Raw genomic sequence first — 22380 nt, forward strand, 5'->3', positions numbered from 1 at the left:
CATGCCCTGCTCTGGAATGCTGGGTGTGACTAATGCCCCTGGAGTCCCTGGCTCCTGGCTGACCTCAGAGTGAAATACAGCTGTTTTCTGAAGGACTTAGAGCACTGAAGGTGGTGAAGCCTCAAGTGGTATTTTTAGTACCAAAAGTGCTGCGTGTTAAGTTTGGCTTTGGGCAGATTTTCAAAAAGGAAGTCATCCCATGATTAATAACAGGAAGTGGGAGAGCCTCAGAGCAACCTCCTGGAGCCTGACCAGCCTCTTTCTCTCTCTGTCTCACCCCCAGAGCACCACTTTACAGAGGCCTGTTATTCCCACAGAGTTTGGTGCTAAAGTCCCAACCAACATTCGTCAGAGGTATCTCAATCTCTTCATTGATGAGTGCTTGAAGTTCTGCTCCTCCTCCCAGGAAGCCTTCGACAAGGTCTGTACACATCCCTGCTTCTCAGGAATAACGTTTGCAGCAGGGAATGACATCCTCTGCTTTGGCCAAAACCTTCTAAAATGGTAGCAAATCCAGAAAACTGAATTGTATTTATGCTTGCAGAAACTTGGGGGTGTGAGCTCGATGATCTTAAGGTCCCTTCCAAGCCAGACCATTCCCTGATTCCCTGAAGATTCCCCTATCCACAACTGAGGAAAATGGCATTAAATATCACCAGAATGGGCAACAGCATTCCAGTGTCATTCCAGTGGGGGCTTCCAGTAGGAAATCCCATCTTCCCCTTCATTTGAAAATCTTGCCTGAGCCCTTTAATAACCCCAGGAGAGGATGCAGAGGAATGTGAATTGTGGTCAGAGAGCTTCTGCTCTGGTGCAGCCAGAAACACCTCCTGGAATCAAAGTGTTGAGCACAGGGAAGTGTTTGGGATAGATGTGTTTGGTTGGGAATTGGGTCCTTGCTGCTTCTGAAGGCTGTTAAGGAGACTTTAAGGAACTTTCTAGCAGTAGGGACAGTATGGTAGGATTTCCAGAAGAGAGTAATACATTTTCTTGGAAAAGCTTGGCTGTTATTTGGGTAAATGTGGGACATTTTGTGGTGTGTTCCAAAACAAAGCAGACACCACAAGGATTTCTTTTGTGGGATTCCACCTTCCCAAGGAGCCACCATTTGCCAAACCTCCTTTTCTTACCAGTTAAGATCTTGCACTGCCCCAAAGTGGGGAAAGCAGCCTTGCCCAGGCAGTTCCAAGAACAAGAATCAAGAATTACTTGATGAAAACATGGCAAGGTCAGATATTCCTGGGAGCAAGAGCAGCTCTGGAATACTTAAGCCAAGGTGGCAGCAGACTTTATACTGGGGAAAGACAAGGGATGATACCAGTTTAAAATATGTTAAAGTTTCTTTTTTTTTTTTTTTTGCTAAGTAGGAAAGTTTTATTAATCTCTTCAGGAAAGTTTCTCATGAAAGTACTTTTTCTAGCACTTTGCTTAAAATGAAATTACTTTTTTTTCTCTTACTTACGTGAGCAAGTACATATTGGTGCCATATTCTGCTTTATTACTCAATTCCTTGTCAGGCAATTTTTTTCTTTGTGGTCCTACTGATGCCTTGTGAAGGCTGAGCTAGAACAGAGACTGGACAGAGCTAAAGAATAAAGCAGGGATTTATTAGGAGGCCTCAATGGATCCACCTTGGGCAACACAAGAGCCCAGCCAGGGCTGCACCCAAGACAAAACCCAAAATGGTCCCAAAATACACGACCAGGCACGGGGTCTCTCACTTTGATCAGTTCTGCTCCATTTGCATCTTGGAATTCATTGTCCAATTCCAGCCCCAGCCCATGCAGTCCCATCCTTGTTTTTCTCTCTCCAGCCCACGGTGTTTGTGCTCTTGGGGCTGAGATTTGGATCATTTGTCCTTGGAGCCCAGCTGGAGCAGGAATTGTTTTGTCTCCCTGCTCTGTGCACAGAGCTCACCATCCCCTGATGTGAACCCAGACCCACACACTAAAGCAGCACAGAACCTGAAAAACAGAAAAGATCAAACCTGAGGCATCACTACTTGGAGTCTGTATTTAAGAGCCAAACATTTCTTTTCTCCAAAAGCCATGGAAATGTGGCTGCCCCATCCCTGAGAGTGTTCAAGGCTAGGTTGGATGGGGCTTGGAACAACCTGGGATAGTGGAAGGTGGAAAAAACTGATCTTTGAGGTTCCTCCCTGACAGAACCCAGGACATTGCTCTGACTGCCCTTGAGGACTTGAGGCCCTGGCAAGGGGCTCAGAGACCTTGGCACAGAGTCAAAAACATCTGTGCCTTTGATTTTAGTCCATGGAAACAATTCCCAACTTTGTGTGAAGAGTTACAAGCCACAAAGGTTTGAGTAGAATGATAGTGAATTTACCACAGGGTGGAAAAGTAGAATTTTGGGGTTTTTAGAATGGGGGTTCAAGAGGCAAGATGGAGGAATCTGGGCATGTTCTTTCTCCTTCTTCTTCTTGTCCTCCATCTTCTGCTGTGATGGTGGCACTTCTGGGTTGGTTTAGAGTACAGACAGACTGTCTAACATAGGTGATAGGTATTGGAAAATTATTGTAAATAAAGTACAGGTAGTTTTTAGTATAAAAAGATAACACCATCTGAGGGTGGTCAGTGTGCCTCAACCTGACCTGCCAGACAGATCTCAGCAGGTCAAACAGACAATGATTAGATAAGAGCAAATAAACAACCTTGAGAACCAGAGCCAAGGAATTCTGCCTCCTTCTTCCATCTTGGGGTTTGGAAACAGAGACTTTCCAACACCTCAGGGTCATCTCAACACCAGAGACCTCATCACCTCCCATCCCAAACCGTTCTGGGGTTCTGTGAGCAGTGGAAAGGAGTGTGTGGTGATGCTTTGTGCTGTTCCCAGGCCCTGGCAGAGGAGAAGGTGGCCTACGAGCGCAGCACCAGCCGCAACATCTACCTGAACGTGGCTGTGAACACCCTGAAGAAGCTCCGCAGCCTCGTGCCCAACTCCCCAGCCAGCACCAACAGTAGGTACCTTGCAGCTGAGCAGCTGGAGCCCTGCTGGGATCACAAACCACACAGAGAAACTTGTTTCAAAAGCCAGAACCCATTTCTCAGCAGCATTATGCTGAAAGGCAAACAGCTCCAGTTTAGCTTTTTATAGCCTGGCAAGCCTTAATGGGCCTTCAAGAGGCAGGTCCTGCAATGCTTTGTTGGCTTTCTCAGCCTAAATGGAGATAATGCCACATGGGTGGTTTTTTTTTTAGCACAAGTTCTTTCAAATGAAAAGCCCTGCTAATGGAGTAACTTTCACATGATGCCTTCAAAGTGATAGACTCGTCCATCACCACAGAAATCTGTTACACACATTAAGCTTCAAGAAAGAAACGAAGAGGGTTAAGACATTTCATTATTGGCCCTCGAGAGGGTACATTAAACAATCAATTTGTGCTGTTCTTGTGATTTTTTTTTTTCCTTTGGTCTCTTCCCTTCTCTCCCCTCTGTCTTCATTACGTTCCTGGCCATTAGGCAGAGCAGCTGAACTTGGAGGCTGGCCTTTAGGAGAGGGCTGCCAGTTAATGATTAGTAAAAAGCCCCTCTCTGCCATTGTCTGATGTGTTGAGCATATTCTAGAGCTCTGAAGCTCCTTTCTGAAAGAAGCTGAAGGATCCTACGTGGGAGGTTGGTCTGCAGGGCCCCAGAATCAAAGCTGCTTCCTGGGGGTGGGTGATGCCCTCACACAGCACATGAAGGGGTCAGGTTGTTTCTGTGCTGACTCCTCTCTTCTGGTCAGTCAGAGGCCTTGCTGTGCAGAGTGAGCAGGGAGAGCTACAAGTTTCTAACAAAACTGGAAAGGTGTTTTTGCTGCCCTTAAAATTGCTGTGGGCTGACAGTGTGAACAGAATACTCTCTGTGGTGCTGGGATGGAAATGCTGGGCGAGCATGTGGCACAAAAAATCCATTTCTGGAGCAAAACAAGAGTTAAAGAGAATAAACACAATCCTCCTCTTGCCCATGTGTAGCGTCCCAAACTGGGACTGAAGTCACCCACTGGGTACCTGATGTCTGTCCCCCTGTGCTGCTCCCCTCTCCTTGCAGAGACAAGTAACAAGAAGGTGGTGTCCCACGAGGCTGTGCTGGGAGGGAAGCTTGCTGCCAAGACCAGCTTCACTCTGAACCGCTCAGGGAGCCTGAGAGCTGAGGATCTGACAGGTCAGAGCCTGTTCCTGCTGGGCTGTCACTGCTGAGGGGGGAGCTGAGGTGTGACACTGACTGGGGGGTGCAGGACCAGGCTGCTGCATTCACCTTGAGTTGGGGGGGCACTCTGGGCACTGCAAGATCAGAAAGATCCAAAGCTGGTGGAGAGTGCCCAAAGGAGGGACTTGGAGCTGGGGAAGGGGCTGAGGAAAAAAGAAATGCAGCAGCAAATCCCAAAGCCAAACAGGACCCAGATGTCCTGGAAATCAGCAGACATGCAGAGAACCAGACCAAGGTGCCCAAGCTGAGCTCTTCTAAGTCAGGAGCATCCCTTGGGATGTGCTCAGCAACTGTTCCAGGCATCACAGCAGATCTGGCTCATCTCAGACACTGCAGAAAGGGCCCTGGGGGTCCTGGTCAGGGGCAAGTTGGATCTGAGTCACTGCTGGGCCCTGGCAGCCCCAAGGGCCACCCTGTGCTGGGGGCACCAGGCCCAGGGAGGGATTGTCCCACTCTGCTCTGCCCTGGGGCAGCCTCACCTCCAGTGCTGGGGGCACTTTGGGCACCACGAGATCAGAAGGAGCCAAAGCTGTTGGAGAGTGGCCAAAGGAGGGACACGGAGCTGGGGAAGGGCTGAGGAGCAGCTGAGGGCACTTGGCTGGTTCAGCTGGAGCCCAGGAGACTGAGGGGAGGCTCCTGGGGGCTGCAGCTCCTGCCCAGGGCAGGCACAGGGGCAGGGGCTGAGCTCTGCTCTGGGACAGGGACAGGAGCCCAGCAAGGGCTGGAGCTGGGCCAGGCCTTGGCATGGAGCTCAGGGCAAGGTTCTGCCCCCCGAGGCTGCTGGGCACTGCCCAGGCTCCCCAGGGAATGGTGCCAAGGCTGCCACAGCTCCAGGAGCTCCCAGGGCTGCTCAGGGTGGGGTTCTTGGGGTGCCTGGGCAGGGACAGGGGCTGGGATCAATGATCCCTGAGGGTCCCTTCCCACTGAGAACATTTCAGGATTCCTTGGTTTGTCCAGTCTCTGGGCCTGTGTGAAGCTGGTTGTGGTGGCAGTGCAGGGCACTGGGGCTGTGTGTGTCACTCCTGGTGTCACCTGAACTCTCAGTAGCTGCTGCTGCCCAGGGTGACAGAGCTGGACAGGGCTCTGAGCAGCCTGGAGTGGTGGAAGGTGGAACAAGATGGTCTCTAAGGTCTCTCCCAACCCAAATCTGCACTCTCAGGGGTGCTCAGGGTGGGGTTCTTGGGGTGGCTGTGCAGGGACAGGCACTGGGATCAATGATCCCTGTGGGTCCCTTCCCACTCAGGATTATATGACCTGAAGTACTGGCATTTCTCTGTCCTCTGGCTGCATCACAGAGCTGCAGAGTCCCCTGGGGGATGGTGACACCACTGACCAGTGCCCTCCTTCCGTCCTCACTGGAGCTCTGAGGTCACAGCTGCAGCCTGGCTGGCTTTGATGGAGCATCAATAACCACTCAGAGCTGCCTCTTGTGCTTTGGGCATTATTTTACTTCAACTTTCTTGCCCTGAAGCAGTTCTTTACAATGTGCCTGTCAGATTAAAAGGCAAACTTAAAAATCTCCATTTCTGCAGGGCTCAGTTTCACCAATGTCACAGGAAGGTCGTATCGTAGCCAAAGGGTTGTGCCACGAGCATTTTTCATGTGGGCTCAAATCAGTTATGGGTATTTTGGTTGCCAAGAGATGTAGGCAAATTGTGGAGGAGATCAGAGGAGAGCCAGGGAGGCCATGGAGCAGAAGGAATTGACATTGAGAAAGCTTAAAAGGGCCAATATAGCTCAGCTAAGCAACATCAAAGGGCACCCAGGAATATTGGAAGGGTTTAATGCAGCAGCCAAAGGAGATATTGAGCAGAGTGCAAGGAGTTATAATTATTCTGTGAAATGAAACAAGCAGCCTGAAATCAGTAGCAGGGAGAAACTTCTGATAATGAAGTTTTTAGGGAGCTGTGGGTGGCCTTTGAGGGGTATTTGAGGGCTGTGTTACCAATTATCAGCTGTTGCATTTAAACATTAAAATTGGAGAAGTCTCACATTTAGTGACAGGACAAGGGGGAATGGCTCCCAGTGCCAGAGAGGGCAGGGATGGATGGGATCTTGGGAATCAGGAATTGTTCCCTGGCAGGGTGGGCAGGCCCTGGCCCAGGGTGCCCAGAGCAGCTGGGGCTGCCCCTGCATCCCTGGCAGTGCCCAAGGCCAGGCTGGACAGGGCTGGGAGCAGCCTGGGACAGTGGGAGGTGTCCCTGCCATGGCAGGGGTGGGATGGGATGATCTCCAAGGTCCCTTCAACCCAAATTGGGTTGGTTCTATCAGTAACAGCAAGGCTGAAGATGGGCCTTGTGGAGGAATTCTGTTCCAGCTGTGCTTTCCAGACTTAATGCTCCTTCTTCAAGGAGTTTACAAATCAACTTGTACAATGATGGCCAGATTTTAAAAATGACCACCCAACACCTATTCCCCTGTCCACCCTGAGCTGAGTCAAGTTCAGAATAGTGGGGGAAGTTCAGTTTATCAAGGCAGGAGACTTTGTAAAGGCAGAAACACGGGCAGTGCTTTGGTGCTGAGAGCTGAGCTCTGTGTTTGTGTGCAGGAGCTGCCCTGTACCGGCGCCTCAAGGAGTACCTGATGACTGAGGAGCAGCTCAAGGAGAATGGCTACCCCATGCCTCACCCTGAGAAGGCTGGACGGGCTGTGCTCTTCACTGCAGAGGAGAAGAAAGTCACTGACTGTAAGCTCTGCTGCCTCTTTCCTTCTGCAGGTTCTGCTGGACACAGGAGCTGCCCCTTGGTCCTGTTGGGATGGGGAGTGTGGCTGCAGAACTCTGCTGCTCTGGAGAGTTTCTTCAGCTTTCACATCCTGAGAATGCTGGTGTTGACCCAGAGTTTATAGTCTGTGAGGCTGAGGGAGGTTTCTAGTTTGTAATTTCCAGGTAACAAGTGACAGGATGAAAGGAAACAGCTTCAAGTCGCACCAGAGGAGGTTTAGATTGGATATAAGGGAAAATTTCTGTGTGGAAAAGGTTGTGAAGCATTGAATAGGCTGCCCAGGGCAGTGGTGGAGTCATCACCCTGTAAAATGTTGAACAAATGTGTGGATGTGGCACCTGGGGATGTGGTTTAGTGGTGACCATGGTGGTGGTGCTGATGATTGGATTTGATCTTAAAGGTCTTTTCCACCCTCAGCAATTCCAGGATTCTGTGCTGCCAAAGAACAGCAATGGAACAGGTTGGAAAGAGTTCTGCACATGGTGACCCTCCCCTCTCCCAGGGGAAGGATTTTTTTCTGATTTTGTCTGTGTGAGCTGCTGTTATGGTGGGATAAGGACTGACACAGGGCCAGGCTGGTTTTGCAGTGGGTCCTGCTCTGCTGCTCTGGATTGCAGAGTTTTCTATTTGATCTCATGGCACTTCTGGGCCAAATAGTTCCCCAGAGCCCTTTGTGCAGCTGGACAAAATGATCATAAAATCACAAAATAGTTTGGATTGGAAGGGACTTCAAAGCCCATCTCATTCCACTCCCTGAACACCTTCCACCAGACTGGGTTGCTCCAACCCACATCCAACCTGGCCTTGAACCCACAGCTTGGGTCAACCCACAGGATGGGGTCTTCCTCTGAATTTTCTGAACTCATGGCAAGATTTCTGCTCCTCAGCCCCTGCCTAAAGCAGGCTGTGCTGCAGCAGGGATAAAATCCAGACTGGTGATTTCTGCTGAGGTGCTTTGCCACGCACCCCTGAGCATCTGTGTGGAGAGACCTCACTAAAGTGTGTTAAGTGCTCATCCATGTTAACACCTTGTGCCTACATTTGTCCTGTGGTTGCTGAAGCAACCTGGGCAAAAGCTCTCTTGCATTAACACTGTCAAGTGCTGTATTTGTGAGAGCCCTTTTTTCCCAGGAACCAGCCAGCTTCTTTATATGAACCTGAGCTCATGTTCCTGCTTTTGTTCCTGTGGTTTCCTGCAGATGTTGCAGGATTTTTGAATTTCTCCTTGTGTAACTAAAGCTGCCACTGTGACCAGTTGGGCAGAGCTGGCAATGTGCTAACAGCTTTAATGCTCACCCCAAAATGGAATTTTGGTGGAATCATGGAATTGCATGGAGATCAGAAGAATCATAGCTCCTTCCCAGTGGCTTTTTGCATGTCCCTTCCCCAAATTTTGGGCAGTAAAAGCAGAGGTGGTAGGAGGGAGCAGTTGCAGACTGCCAGGCCCTGCCCTAAGTGCTCCTTCATCCAGCTGCTGGAAAATCCTGACAGAAAAGCTGTGCCCTAGAAGGGCTAAAATGTCATTTGGAAGTGACAAGGCACAGATCCCCTGGAAACCAGGCTTCATTAGCTCTGGTGTCCAAAGAATGACTTATTTATCCTGTTCCTTAAAATAACTGTGTTAGACTCCAACGTAATTTGCTGGGCATGGAGAAACAATGCAGCAAACCTTGATGGAACTGAGGGCAGCTTATGTGGACCAGCAAAACCACTGGAGAGTCTTTGTGTTTGCCTCTGGGAAGTGTTTGGAGGGGGGGATTGCTGTGCCTTTATAGGAGTTTGCAACAACATTTGGAATCTTTTATAACAGAAAACATCATTTAACAGCGTTTGGGGCTGAGTGATGGTGCTTTACTTTGCTTTGGCCAGGTGAGGGGGTAGGAAAGGCTGCTTGCAGTGACCTGGCTGTTGTTTGTCTCCTGTCCCCAAGCCTCGTGCAGGATCTGCTGTCGCTGTGGCACCGAGTACATGGTGTCAGCCTCGGGGAGCTGCATCCGCAGGGAGGAGTGCGTCCATCACTGGGGGCGCCTGCGCAAGCAGAGAGGTACAGCCAGCCCTGCCAGGCACTGCTGCCTTGATGGAAAATCCCTTTGCCACCACTGCTGCTCCTGAGAAGCTTCAGCTTCCCCATGTTTTGCTCCTCTGGAATGGGATTTGGAGAATTGTTTACCCAGCATGTGAATTGGTTTTAATTAATGGCCAATCACAGCCAGCTGGGTCAGGCTCTCTGAGTCTGTCATGGGTTTTTTATTATCATTCTTTGCTTGCCTTCTGATGTCTCCTTCTTCTTTCTTTAGTGTAGTTTTAGTGTATAATTATAATATAATAAATATAATATAATATAACATAATTAATATAATATATATAATATAACATAATTAATATAATATAATATAATATATAAATATATATAATGTAACATAATAAATATAATATAATTAATATAACATAACATAACATAACATAACATAACATAACATAATATAATATAATATAATATAATAATATAATATATCAGCCTTCTAAGAACTTGGAGTCAAGTCTCACCTCGTCCTGGGACCCACAACAACACTGCAACAATTAATAACCACAGGTTGGCCCTGCTGCCTGTGCTGCAGCCCCAAACACAGGCTCTTCCTCAGCTTTGAGCTTGATTTTGGGGCTTGTCACACTCCCAGGTGGTGGCAGTTCTGTGCCTGTCACTGCAGTGGCCTCACAAAGAGCTGCTGGGCTTGGCTGTCCTCAGAGTGTGACACTGGGGCTGCAGCATGGGGGTTTCATTTTTGTTCAGAAAAGTAAAGGGAAAACCTTGCTGTGCTTTTTGAAAAGAATCAGCCCTTTAAAAGGCTGACTGGGAGCACTAGAGGTCTGTCACTCCCAGGAGAGTTCACTGATCTTGGCTGAATTCATTTGCAGCAAGGCACTAACCTAGTTTGAGCTCTGCTCTGGTTTTCCATCAGAGCAGCTGAGTGGCTTCTGGAGTTTGTCTGGCTGAGTACCAGAGACTTAAACTCTTTAGATGGCTGCCTGTGAATCCACAGTTATTTTTCCCCTGTGTTGGACACATTTTTGTCATGCTTATCCAGGGGATCTGCAGTGAAAGCTGAAGTTCAGATCTCTTGTTAACAAGAGTTCTCTCCTTGACCCTTCATCTCTTTCTCTTTCAGTGCCAGGTGGGTGGGAAACTCACTACAGCTGCTGCTCTGGAGCTGTGGGGTCACCAGGCTGCCAGGTTGCTAAAGTAAGTGATGGAACAACACCTCTTCATTCTCAGTGACATTTGTGCTCTGCTCACACTGACAGTGGCTGGGAAATCCTTGCTTAAGCCTTTACAAGAACAGTGGCTTCCCTTAAGGGGATAAAACAAGTGCAACTTAATTTTTTTTTGCTCTGCAGTGGTAGGAAAATCCAGTATCTGACACTCAGCTGTCTGCAGTGAGCTGGGTTCATTTATCCTGAGCTGCTCAGCTCATCTGCTTGAGGGACATAGGAAAGCTCATGTTCTTCAGTGAATCACAGAAGAAATGAGAAAGAAGGGATTTCCTTTTAAGGAGCAGTCTCAGAGCCTTGGCAACAGGGCCAAACCCTTTTCCCATCTTTTCCTTTCCAGATTCCCATGCTAAGGTAACTTTATCCTGGTGGACAGATCTTTTCTGACAAGTTTTCTTGGTTGTAATGAGGGGAGGACCCTTCCCAATGAGCCTGTTGTAACTCCAAAATATCACAAAACTTCTTTTGAGGGAGCCCAGCACTAGAAAAAGGAATGAAGAAACTTCTCACATGTGGAGTTTGATGGAGCAGAGCACTGTCTGGGTACCTTTGTACCTTTTTTCTTTCCCTTAGGCAGCAGAAGAGTTGCTGTGCCACCCCAGCATCCCCAGTCTGTCCTGTGCCTTTCTCTCAGGTCTCTGGGCATGTTCCTTGTCATTGTTTTAGTGGCATTTTTATCTTTGGCAGCTGCCACACAAGGGAGAACAAAAAGCTAGAGGTAGAAGGTGATTCTGGGCAAAACTCAAGGTTTGTTAGAATTTATTTGTTTACACCATTAAAGCCTGTCCTGCACAGTTGGATTGGATGGGATCAGGTTATTACTTTTCTTTTTTTTTTTCCACATGAATTTAGGATTTTTTTTAAAAATCAGCTTCTCTGGGCACCCTGTGCCAGGGCCTGCCCACCCTGCCAGGGAACAATTCCTGATTGCCAGGATCCCATCCAGCCCTGCCCTCTGGCACTGGGAGCCATTGCCTGGCTCCTGTCCCTCCATCCCAGTATAAAAAGTCTCTCTCCCTTCTTTTCATAAGCCCCCACTTTTCACAGCACCCCTTGGTAGCTTCAGGGTTGAATCCACAGCCTGCTCAGCATCAGAGCACCCAGTGAAATTTTGAGATGTTGGGGTATTGGGGAGCACAGAATCCTTCAGTTTTGAAGAAATGCTTTGAAAGCAGAAAATCTTTGTAATGAGACACCATTCTCAGTAACTGGAGCAATAAGCTGCTTAGAAAACTTGTGTGTGTCCAAGCACAGGGGTGGGAAATCCTTGCTTAAGCCTTTAGCAGCACAGTGGCTTCCCTTAAGGGGATAAACCAAGTGCAACTTCAATTGTTTTGCCCTGCAGTGGTGGGAAAATCCAGAATTTGGCGCCCAGCTGTGTGAGTGAGCTGGGTTTGCTGCAGTTAGGCAGGGAGGCAGGAGGTGGCAGGAGGGAGCTGTGCTGCTCCAGGGAGCCTGCAGAGGCTGCTCTTCGTGCTTCCTGAAAAACAGGAGCAACTTCCCTGCCCTCCTCCCAGCCGGGAAGAATTGGGCATTTTCATGACAACAACTGACAGAGAAAAATACCTAATGGGATTTTTTCACTTCACTGCTCAGTTCTGTTGTATCACACGGGGAGGGAAGGGCTGAAGCTGCAAGGGAGAAGTGTTTGGTGTCTCCTGGCTGCTGAGCTGCTCTCCCCAGTCCCTCAGCAGAGCAGTTCCATGCCATGGGTGCAGAGGGACAAGTGCAGCCCCTGGCAGCAGTGATCCATGAGGCCTTGGAGCAGTGCTGGCTGTGGAATCTGGGACAGATTGGCCTCAGTGTTGGCCCAGCTGCCTCATTAAGTTCAAATGATGCAGTTCCTGTGCTCTGGCTGTACCTGCAGTAGTGACCTGTGCAGGAAAATATGCAAATCCTGCTTTGCTTTCCTCTCTGCCCACACGTAGCAGCTTTACAAGGGCCTCAGTTCCTCCTCTCTCCAGCCTTTAATCCTGGGACAAACCAGAACAGTTTCATTCTTTGTAGGGTGAGACCTTTGGGAAGCTCTGTCCTGTGCTGGGCACTGCTGAGGTCCCACCTCAGTTCCTGGGGTCAGTTTGGGCTCCTCATGACAAGAAGGACATTGAGGGGCTGGAGCATGTCCAGAGATGGGAACAGAGCTGGGGAAGGGGCTGGAGCACCAGGAGAGGCTGAGGGAGCTGGGAAGGGGCTCAGCCTGGAACAAAGGAGGCTCAGGGGGGCCCTTGTGGCTCTGCACAGCTCCTGACAGGAGGGGACAGCCCAGGGGCCGGGCTGTGCTCCAGGGAACAGGGACAGGAGGAGAGGGAACGGCCTCAGGCTGGGCCAGGGGAGGTTTAGGTGGGATATTGAGAAAATTTCTTCACAGAAGGGTTTGTAAAGCATTGGAAGGGGCTTCCCAGGACAGTGATAGAGTCACCAACCCTGGGAGTGCTCAGGAAGCACATGGGTGTGGCACTTGGGGACATGGTTTAGTGGTGACCATGGTGGGGCTGCTGGGTTGACTTGATGATCCTGGGAGTCCTTTCCAGCCTTAAGGATTCAGTGATTCCTTGGTTTTGGGCATGGCAAAGGAGGCTGTACCCAGGTTGCTGTGGTTGTACACAAATACAGAGATTTAGGGATGGAGATTTAGGGACAGACAAAACTTCAACACAACAAAAAACCCCACTGGGGAATAAGGGAGGGAGAGCATCACCTCTGGGTGTGGTGCAGGTTGGTTTTACCTAGAACCATGTTAGCAGGCAAAAGGACAGTCCCAGCTCTGCCTTGCCCTCTGTTACCTGTTCCTGCTTCCCCTTTAAACTTCCTCCAGCTCAGATCCCCTGCTTGCCAGGAAGGTTTCAGGATAACCAGTGGGATCTGAGCTGTGGAGGAGTGTGGGAGTATCTGTGTTGCAACAGCAGCTCAGTCATGCACTGGCTAAAACCACTTGTGAAATCACTCCCTGAGTTTTCCTGCTGGATCTTGTTGACCCTGGAGCTGGGAACAATGCTTGGAAATGCCCTCTATTGCCTCACGTGCTGCTGGGCTGGGGCTGCTGTGGGTGTGGCTGCCTGGGTGTGGATGCACCCATTGCTCTGGAGTCTGGGCTTAGGATCCTGCACCTGGCCTTGATTTGGCCACAGGAACCAGGAGCTGGAGTTACAGCAGAGTCAGGCCTCAGTGTGACCCTTCCTGACTAATTCTGCTCCAGACTGAGAGCTCCTTCTCCCCAGACATGTCCTGCTCCTCCATGTGCTGTCAGTACGATGCCACCAGCCCTGATGTGCCACTGGAATCAGGGCTGCCATGCTGTGTTTGCTGTGGTTGTGAGCTTCTCAAAACTCATTCCTCATTAAGAAATTACTAAAACCCAAGTGGAGGTTTGTTGGAGTGGGCTCTTTGGCTTCTTGTTCCTATGCTCACCAGCTGTCCCTTTCTTTTCCTTTCAGCAACACGTGCACGATGGGCGCAAGGAGAGCCTGGATGGTTTTGTGAAGACTTTTGAGAAGCTGCCCACAACTGATGGCTACCCTGGGATCTATGCCTTAGACTGTGAAATGGTGGGTCCAAAGCCAAAACAAAGCTTTTTGGGGCTGCCTGAGGTGTGACACAAGTGGCTGTTTGTGTGTGTGACACAAGGGAAGCTGTTTGCTGACCTGATTCTCTCTGTTCTGAATATTGGTGCTGGAGGTGTAAATGAGCTCTTATTGATTGCTGTGTTTGGCTTGAGGGCTGTGCAGCCCTGGCAGGCTCTGACTGGCCCACGCTGGGCAGTGCTGCTGCCTGGCCTTGCTGCATTTTGGGAGCTGCAGCCCTTGGTGAGGGGCTCCACAGATCCCACACTGTTCTGGCCTGTGCCATCACATCTGCCTTGTTCTTGCAGTGCTACACTAAGCAAGGACTGGAGCTGACAAGAGTAACTGTGATCAACTCAGAGCTGAAAGTGGTGTATGACACCTTTGTCAAGCCAGACTCCAAGGTGGTGGATTACAACACCAGGTGAGGATGGTCATCCTTGGGACAGAGCTTTGTGCTCTCTCAGGAACTTGCTGAAACTCCCCTGACCACCACTCCCTAAGGGCTGAGGGGCTTTGAGGTATTTCTTCAAGTGAAGGACCCCCACCTGTTCCATGCTGTTCTGTGCAGGTTCTCAGGTGTGACAGAAGAGGACCTGGAGAACACGAGCATCACCCTGCGGGATGTCCAAGCCGTCCTCCTGAACATGTTCAGTGCAGACACCATTCTGATAGGGCACAGCTTGGAAAGCGACTTATTTGCACTAAAGGTAACTTGAGCTCTGCCTTCACATCTCCCTGGGGTGCTTTCCCACCCTGGGGGGGGTTGGGTGGAATTTAGGAACTGTTTGTTTCCAAGGCTCAGGGGGGTGGCCTCACCTCAGGTCCTGTGTGCAGTTGTGGGCACCACGATATAAAAAAGCCATGCACCCATTAGAGAGTGTCCTGAGGAGCTGTGAGGATGGGGAAGGGTCTGAGGGGCCTCATGAGGAGCAGCTGAGGGCACTTGGCTGGTTCAGCTGGAGCCCAGGAGACTGAGGGGAGGCTCCTGGGGGCTGCAGCTCCTGCCCAGGGCAGGCACAGGGGCAGGGGCTGAGCTCTGCTCTGGGACAGGGACAGGAGCCCAGCAAGGGCTGGAGCTGGGCCAGGCCTTGGCATGGAGCTCAGGGCAAGGTTCTGCCCCCCGAGGCTGCTGGGCACTGCCCAGGCTCCCCAGGGAATGGTGCCAAGGCTGCCACAGCTCCAGGAGCTCCCAGGGCTGCTCAGGGTGGGGTTCTTGGGGTGGCTGTGCAGGGACAGGGGCTGGGATCAATGATCCCTGAGGGTCCCTTCCCACTGAGAACATTCCAGGATTCCTTGGTTTGTCCAGTCTCTGAGCCTGTTGTGGTTGTGGTGGCAGTGCAGGGCACTGGGGCTGTGTGTGTCACTCCTGGTGTCACCTGAACTCTCAGTGGCTGCTGCTGCCCAGGGTGACAGAGCTGGACAGGGCTCTGAGCAGCCTGGAGTGGTGGAAGGTGGAACAAGATGGTCTCTAAGGGCTCTCCCAACCCAAACCATTCCATGATTCTATGACTGATCCCAAATCATTTGCCTCTCACCCCTGCCTGATCTGTTCTTTGTTCTGTGCCAGCTTTTCTAGGAATTGTGCTGTTAATTTGATGAAGTTATTTTGACCTTTTACCTGTCCTGTTTCCTGCCTGGCCCTCACCAGCCTGGTGTGCCCAGGGTCCTGCCAGGGACTGTGTCCTGCCCTGAGGGGTTTGTCCAGGGTCAGCAGGAGAGCATGTGGCAGGCAGGAGCCAAGTCTTTGTGCTCACATGCCAGAACTTCCCTCAGCCATTCTTTGTCCCACAGCTCTCCTGCTGAAGCCTCTGTGGCTGCCAGCTCCCAGGGCTGGGCTGGGTTGGAAGCAGGAGCTTTTAATGCCTGTAAAACACTTTACCTCTCCGTGGCACCCTTTATCCCAGCTTTGGAGAGGCTTCATCATCATCAGAAAGACATTATTTCCAGTTAGATCAGCTCGAGATGACTGCCTTGGCCTCTTAGAGGCTTGATTTTCTCTTAGCACCACAGCTGCTGCCAAGAGGAGGAGCCAGAGCAATGTGGGGTGTCACAGCAGAATGGCCCAGGGCTGTGGCACCAAAGCCATATCTCACTAATGGCTGTGGCAACTTCCAAGTGCTGATGGCATTTCAAGTTTTATTTAAAGCTTTATTATCCTGTTTCCTCACTCTTCCTGATCTACATAAGTAATTACCAGTGTGTCTGGGAGGGTGCCAGGGCTGAGTGCAGTCCAGGGGAGATTATCCATAACATTGGCAGTTTTATATTCTGAGGAGTGGAGCAGGTTGTTCCTGTTGAAGTGCAGTTGTGGAGCTGTTCCTGATGGAGTTCTGGGCTGTCCTGCAGCATGAGCTGGTGCCTGAGGGCAGAGAGGAGAGGGGATTATCAGGGTCCTGTTGGAGTTATCCCTGTTGGGACAGGACTCAGGTTTATCTCTTAGGCCCAGCCCTTCACTGCTGTGCTCAGGATGTGGGATTGCCCTCACCCACATTCCTCCAGCTCCTGCTGAATGTAGCTCATGACAGCAGAGAATTCATCTTGTCTTGGCCTGAGAGGAAGAAATCAGTGGTAAAAAAAGCCCAAGCCAGCCTGCCCTGTGGTTACAGACTTTATCAGGTGGGGCCTTTTTGCTGTCCCCAGCCCCCTTGGTGCAGGGCAGGGAGCACTTTGACCTGTTCAGCATCCCCAGTTCCCCCAGTGTGGTGACAATTCACAGCTGAGCTGTTGGATTACAGGGCTGGAGCCAGCCTGGCAGAGCTGGGGGTGCTCACCTGGACAAGAGAAGGCTCCAGGGACACCTGAGAGCCCCTGGCAGGGCCTGAAGGGGCTCCAGGAGAGCTGCAGAGGGACTGGGGACAAGGCCTGCAGGGACAGGAGCCAGGCAATGGCTCCCAGTGCCAGAGGGCAGGGCTGGATGGGATCTTGGCAATCAGGAATTGTTCCCTGGCAGGGTGGGCAGGCCCTGGCCCAGGGTGCCCAGAGCAGCTGGGGCTGCCCCTGCATCCCTGGCAGTGCCCAAGGCCAGGCTGGACAGGGCTGGGAGCAGCCTGGGACAGTGGGAGGTGTCCCTGCCATGGCACTGGATGGAGTAGAAGCTCTTTTAAAAAGTCCCAACTCAACACACTCTGATATGATTCAGTGATAAAATTTCCTTGTCCCATTCCATCCTTGCTGAGCTGGTGCTGGTTAAAAACTTCCTGTTGATTCATTGCTGGTGGATGGGAGGATTTGGGGTTGGTTTGCACCCTGAAGGCCAGACCTGCTCTGCAGCAGCAGTGGGATGTACATCCTGCTTTGTCATGTGGGCACATCCTGCCCACTCCTGTCCCCATCTCAGGATCCCAGAATGGTTGGGTTGGAAGGGACCATGAGGATTACCCAGTTCCAATGCTCTGCCATGGGCAGGGTGCCCCTCACCAGACTGAGAAGCAGCTGAAAGTTTGCTACAGCTCCCACAGGGGCTGTTCTGTGCAGTCTGCTGGTTCTTCAGTTCAGTTTTTAGTTGGGAAAGACTCCAGAGCTATTGCAGCTTCTGCAGGCCGGGGGGTCAAGGATTGGCCTGTCCTGCTGGATCAGCCCCAATCTCTGCTGAGATTCAGGAAACCCCCTGAATGTGAGGTTCCAGGGCAGTGGGGCTGGCACAGCAGTGGGAATGCTGTGTGCCCACACCCTGCACGGGTGCCCACATCCCCAGAGCCTCCTGCCAGACTGGTTGGGCTGGAAGCTGCCGAGCGCTGCACGGAGCCCAGAGCTGACCAGAAGGTTCCTGCAGCATGGCTGATGGCCAGGAGTGCCTGTCCCTGTGGGAGTGGGGGAATAACCCTGTTGCTGTGCTCGTCCCCAGCTGATCCATGGCACTGTGGTGGACACAGCCATCGTGTTCCCCCACCGCCTGGGGCTGCCCTACAAGCGGGCGCTGCGCACGCTGATGGCCGACTACCTCAAACGCATCATCCAGGACAATGGTGAGACCTCTGAGGGACCCCACACCTCCTGGCTGTGCCCTCCTCAGCCTCAGTCCTCCTGCCACTGGTGTTTTGTGCCCTGCATGTGTGTGGTAGCTGGGAATGTGCTGGCCTAAGAAGCCTCAGCCACAGTTCATGTGTATGACCCCTGCTCTGAGGGCAGAGCTCTCCCTGCTTCCCTCCCTGTGCTGAGTGGGACCAGGGGGGTGGTGTGGGAAGGCTGAGGGTGGCTCTGCCAAGGTCAAGTCCTGCCCCCCTTTCTCTCTCTGGCCAGCTGGGATGGACCCTCCTGTTGGAAGTGGGGCCTGTTCCCTCCTGTCCTCCCTGAGCACATTGTAAACATTCCTGGGGAAGCTCCCAGCTGTTCCACAGCTGATGGTGTCAGGCTCAAACCCAGCAAAAAGCCTGGGTTTAGTGGAAAAAAATACGTGTTTAATGTTGGGAGTGTTCAGCCTAGAGAAGAGAAGGCCTTGGGGACTCCTTAAAGCCCCTGGCAGGGCCTGAAGGGGCTCCAGGAGAGCTCAGAGGGACTGGGGACAAGGCCTGCAGGGACAGGAGCCAGGCAATGGCTCCCAGTGCCAGAGGGCAGGGCTGGATGGGATCTTGGCAATCAGGAATTGTGGAATCCATCCCTGGAATGGATTTCCCAGAGCAGCTGGGGCTGCCCCTGCATCCCTGGCAGTGCCCAAGGCCAGGCTGGACAGGGCTGGGAGCAGCCTGGGACAGTGGGAGGTGTCCCTGCCATGGCAGGGGTGGCACTGGGTGGGCTTGAACAAACCATAACCCACAAACCATTCTGTGATTGTGTGGAATTCTTTCAGTGCCCAGCTGTGGCTCAGGGTGCTCCCAGGTGTGGCTGTGGCTGCAGGGGCCAGGGAGGAGCTGCCTGTGCCTGGGGAGCTCCTGTGCTGAGCTGAGCTGAGCTGAGCAGGCAGAGGGGGCAGTGCCACTGTGTTTGTGTCCCCAGTGGAAGGACACGACTCCAGTGAGGATGCCAGAGCCTGCATGGAGCTGATGGTGTGGAAGATCAAAGAGGATGCGAAGGTGAAGCGATGACCTCGTGTGGTGTCTCTGCTGTTCTCCTGCACCTCTGGGAAGAAGCAGTGCAATAAATGCCCACAGCCACTCTGTCCCCCCGTGCCAGCAGCATGTTCCTGCTCCCCACCATCCCAGCAGGACTCCTGCACTCACACCTGCAGTCCCCCTGCCCAGGTGGTGGCTCTCAGATCCTCAGGCTCCACCTGAGGGATTCTCTGTGGTCCAAGCTCTGCCTTTTTGGGCCTGGCAAGGTGGTTTGGAGTAGCACAACCAGAACTTCTTGGTTCCTAGGAGAAGCTTGTTAGAGGTAGGTTGGAGATGTGCAGAAGGATCTTTCTGGTTCAGTTAAAGGTAGATTGTTTACTTTTTTTTTTTTTTTTTTTCTCCCAAATGTAACTTAAATTGCCTCTGTACTCCAAAGCAGTGTTTGGAGAGGGGGGAGATGGAAGAAGGTTGGGCAGGAAGCTGAGAGTGGATTGTGTAGCTGGTGTGGGAAGCAAGAGCTGAGGATCAAGCACTTGGGAAGGGATCCTGGTGCAATCCCACTGTGGAGCTGCAGAAGAGTGAGGCTGGCTCTGAGGGACAGCAATGAGGTGGGATCTGGGAATTGGCACCTGGCTCTGCAGTCAGTGCAAAGGGGGAACCCACCAGTGTCCCCCCTTGCCCAGACCTCAGGGAGCCACGAGGCAGGACAGGGACAAACAGCACCCAGAGCCAGGGAGAGGCTGCATCCCATCACTGCAGGGTGGCACAAGGATCCTACCCTCACCCTCAGCTTCCAGCAGGGCCCCAGTGAGCTTGTGTTCAGGGAACAAGGTTTTTGGGGTGCAGATGGGGATGCACCTAAGGGTGGCCTCAGCAGAGTGCAGGAGTCCCCACCAGGCTGGCCCTGCTGCAGGGACTTGGTCCAGGCAAAAGCAATAGGGGAAAATTTCACCCATTTCTTCAAAATTCCTTCATTTCACCTCATTCACATGTTGGGATTCTGCAGAGAGCAAAGGACCCAGCTGTGTGTCTGGAGCCTGGACTAGAGCACTGCTGGGTGTGACTGTCACTGGCGTGAGTGGGTGGCACTGGTGGCTCCCTCTGCCCAGCCCCTGCTGCTGCCTGGGGACAGCAGAGCTGAGGGCCACAATCCCCATGGACCCCATGGGCTCTCAGCTGGGCTCAGGGAGCACCTTCACCCCAGAGCAGTGACCCTGAGCCCCCCTGGCAGCACTGGAGTTGTGTCCCTTGGTGGCTGCTGTGTCCCTGTGTCCCTTGGTGGCTGCTGTGTCAGTCTGGGGGCAGAGGAGCTGCTGGGCTTTGGTTCCTGTCAGAGCCAGGTCCTGTTCACTCCTCGGTGCCCCTGCTGGGCTCAGGGTTTGGGGACAGCTCTGTGTCCCCTGCATGTCCTGCTGAGCTGGCCCAGCCATGGGCAGGGGTCCAGGACAGGGATGTCCCTGCTCCAGCCCACACTGGCCCTGGTGGATTCTCCCATCCACTGCTGCCTCTCTCAGAGGCAGGGAGGTGACTTCTCTGCCAGGCTCTGCAGGAGTGGGCTCTACAGTGGGGCTGTACAGACTCCTGCTACTCTGAGCCCACCCTTGTTTCCTCTGGCAGCCAGTTCCTTAGCCCAGCTTTGGGGGATGCAGCTCCCCCAGTGCTCCACATCCAGCTCTGCTCCTTCCCTGCCTTGGGGCTTCCACCCCAAGCAGCCTTGGGACCCCTTGGGCTGTCCCTGTGTCCCAGGCTGTGGGACAGACAGTTCAGTGCCTCCCAGCTGGGGAGGGAAGGTTTGTTCCTGTTTCTGCCTCTTTGCCATGTTTATCCCCCGTTTATCTTCACCCCTGGCTGCAGGGATGGAATGTCCCTGGAGCAGCCAGGCCTCAGATTTGGCTCTTGCCTGTTCCTCACAGGCAGCTCCTGCTCCCCAGCCTCCCACAGCAGCTCCTTCCCTGGCACAGCCATGGGCACCGGGTGCTGTGTCCTGCTCTGCAGCTCTTGGCTCCATCCCCCCTCCTGGGGCTGGGCAGGCAGGGAATTCCTCCAGGCAGGAATCCTGCCAGCCCATGCACCTCCATCATTCCCACTTCTTTCCCCATGGTCAGCCTACACTGAGGCTTTTGGGGTGGGGGTGAGGGGGTGTCTGTGTCAAGGGATGTCCCTGCGAGGGTGGAACCATATCCAGCCACACCATGGGTGTGCTCAGAGCCAGTCCTGGCCCAGGGCTGCCATCACCTCCCCAGCACCAGAGGTTTGGTTGGGTTGTACAGAACGATTGTAACCTGTAACTTTTTGTAATTGTTTTTAATAAAAGAGTGTTGACTAGATGCACATCCCTGAGTCTGAGACTGCTCTGCCTGCTGGTGGGTTGTGATGGGGGCGGTGCTGGAGCCATCCTGGGCTGGGAGGAGCTGGACAGGCTTCCCAGGAGATCCTTCCCAAGCTGGAGAAGTGAGTTCAACATGTCCAAGGTCCTGCAGCTGGGTCTGGGCACAGCCTGGGGATGAGCTCAGGGAGAGCAGCCCTGAGGGAAGGACCTGGGGTGTTGGTGGGTGAGAGGCTCAGGCTGCCCCGGCCATGGGCACTGAGCCAGAAACCCCCCCTGTGCTGGGCTGAGCCCCCAGCGTGGGCAGCAGGGGAGGGGGGGATTCTGCCCCTGTGCCCCTGTGCTCAGGTGAGACCCCACCTGCAGAGCTGCCCCAGCCCTGGGCACCAGCAGCAGGAGGACGTGGAGCTGCTGGAGCCAGGCCAGAGGAGGCACGGAGATGCTGCAAGGGCTGGAGCCCCTCTGCTCTGGAGCCAGCCTGGCACAGCTGGGGCTGCTCACCTGGACAAGAGAAGGCTCCAGGGACACCTGAGAGCCCCTGGCAGGGCCTGAAGGGGCTCCAGGAGAGCTGCAGAGGGACTGGGGACAAGGCCTGCAGGGACAGGAGCCAGGCAATGGCTCCCAGTGCCAGAGGGCAGGGCAGGATGGGATCTTGGCAATCAGGAATTGTTCCCTGGCAGGGTGGGCAGGCCCTGGCCCAGGGTGCCCAGAGCAGCTGGGGCTGCCCCTGCATCCCTGGCAGTGCCCAAGGCCAGGCTGGACAGGGCTGGGAGCAGCCTGGGACAGTGGGAGGTGTCCCTGCCATGGCAGGGGTGGCACTGGATGGCTTTGAGGTCCCTTCCAATCCAAACCATTCCAGGATTCTGTGACAGCAGCGGGGACAGCAGCAGACCCTGTTCTGCTGCTTGGAGCTGGGGGTGACCCTATGGGGTCCCTGCATGGCCCCTCAGGTGTGTCCCCCCCACCACTCTGGCACAGGGTGACACAGGTGCTGCACAGGCTGAGGGGTGAGTGGGGTCCCAGCTCTGAGGGGTCCCATCCTGTCCCCGCTCTGCCCTTTCAGAAGCCACCTGCTGCCCAATCCAAACCATTCCGTGACTCCTCGGCCCCTTCAATTCGCAGCCACTGTTGACAGAATTCAGAGAATTCACAGAATCACAGAATTGGCAGAATTCACAGAATCACAGAATTCACAGAAGGAGCTGAGCTCACTGTGAATCACTGGCTTGGAAGAGACCTCCAAGATTGAGTCCAACCCAGCCCCAGCACCTCAACTGAACCCTGGCACCCAGTGCCACATCCAGG

The 22380-nt window shown here is 52.9% G+C and overlaps 1 protein-coding gene across 1 annotated transcript in view; it reads left to right on the plus strand.

The window, feature by feature from the left end:
- Window positions 1–21080, plus strand: part of REXO1 (RNA exonuclease 1 homolog) — a 49957-nt gene extending 28877 nt beyond the window's left edge. Inside the window, exons 6-16 of the mRNA XM_054650312.2 lie at window positions 284–421; window positions 2851–2974; window positions 4047–4160; window positions 6754–6891; window positions 8859–8972; window positions 10096–10169; window positions 13633–13743; window positions 14067–14182; window positions 14330–14468; window positions 17606–17726; window positions 18694–21080. Of these exons, the coding sequence (XP_054506287.2) occupies window positions 284–421; window positions 2851–2974; window positions 4047–4160; window positions 6754–6891; window positions 8859–8972; window positions 10096–10169; window positions 13633–13743; window positions 14067–14182; window positions 14330–14468; window positions 17606–17726; window positions 18694–18782 (1278 nt within the window). The 3' untranslated portion in view covers window positions 18783–21080. The remainder of the gene's footprint in view (window positions 1–283; window positions 422–2850; window positions 2975–4046; window positions 4161–6753; window positions 6892–8858; window positions 8973–10095; window positions 10170–13632; window positions 13744–14066; window positions 14183–14329; window positions 14469–17605; window positions 17727–18693) is intronic.
- The last annotated feature ends 1300 nt before the right edge of the window (window positions 21081–22380 follow it).

The sequence above is a fragment of the Agelaius phoeniceus genome, chromosome 29, assembly GCF_051311805.1.
Source record: "Agelaius phoeniceus isolate bAgePho1 chromosome 29, bAgePho1.hap1, whole genome shotgun sequence".
Taxonomy (NCBI): Eukaryota; Metazoa; Chordata; class Aves; order Passeriformes; family Icteridae; genus Agelaius; species Agelaius phoeniceus.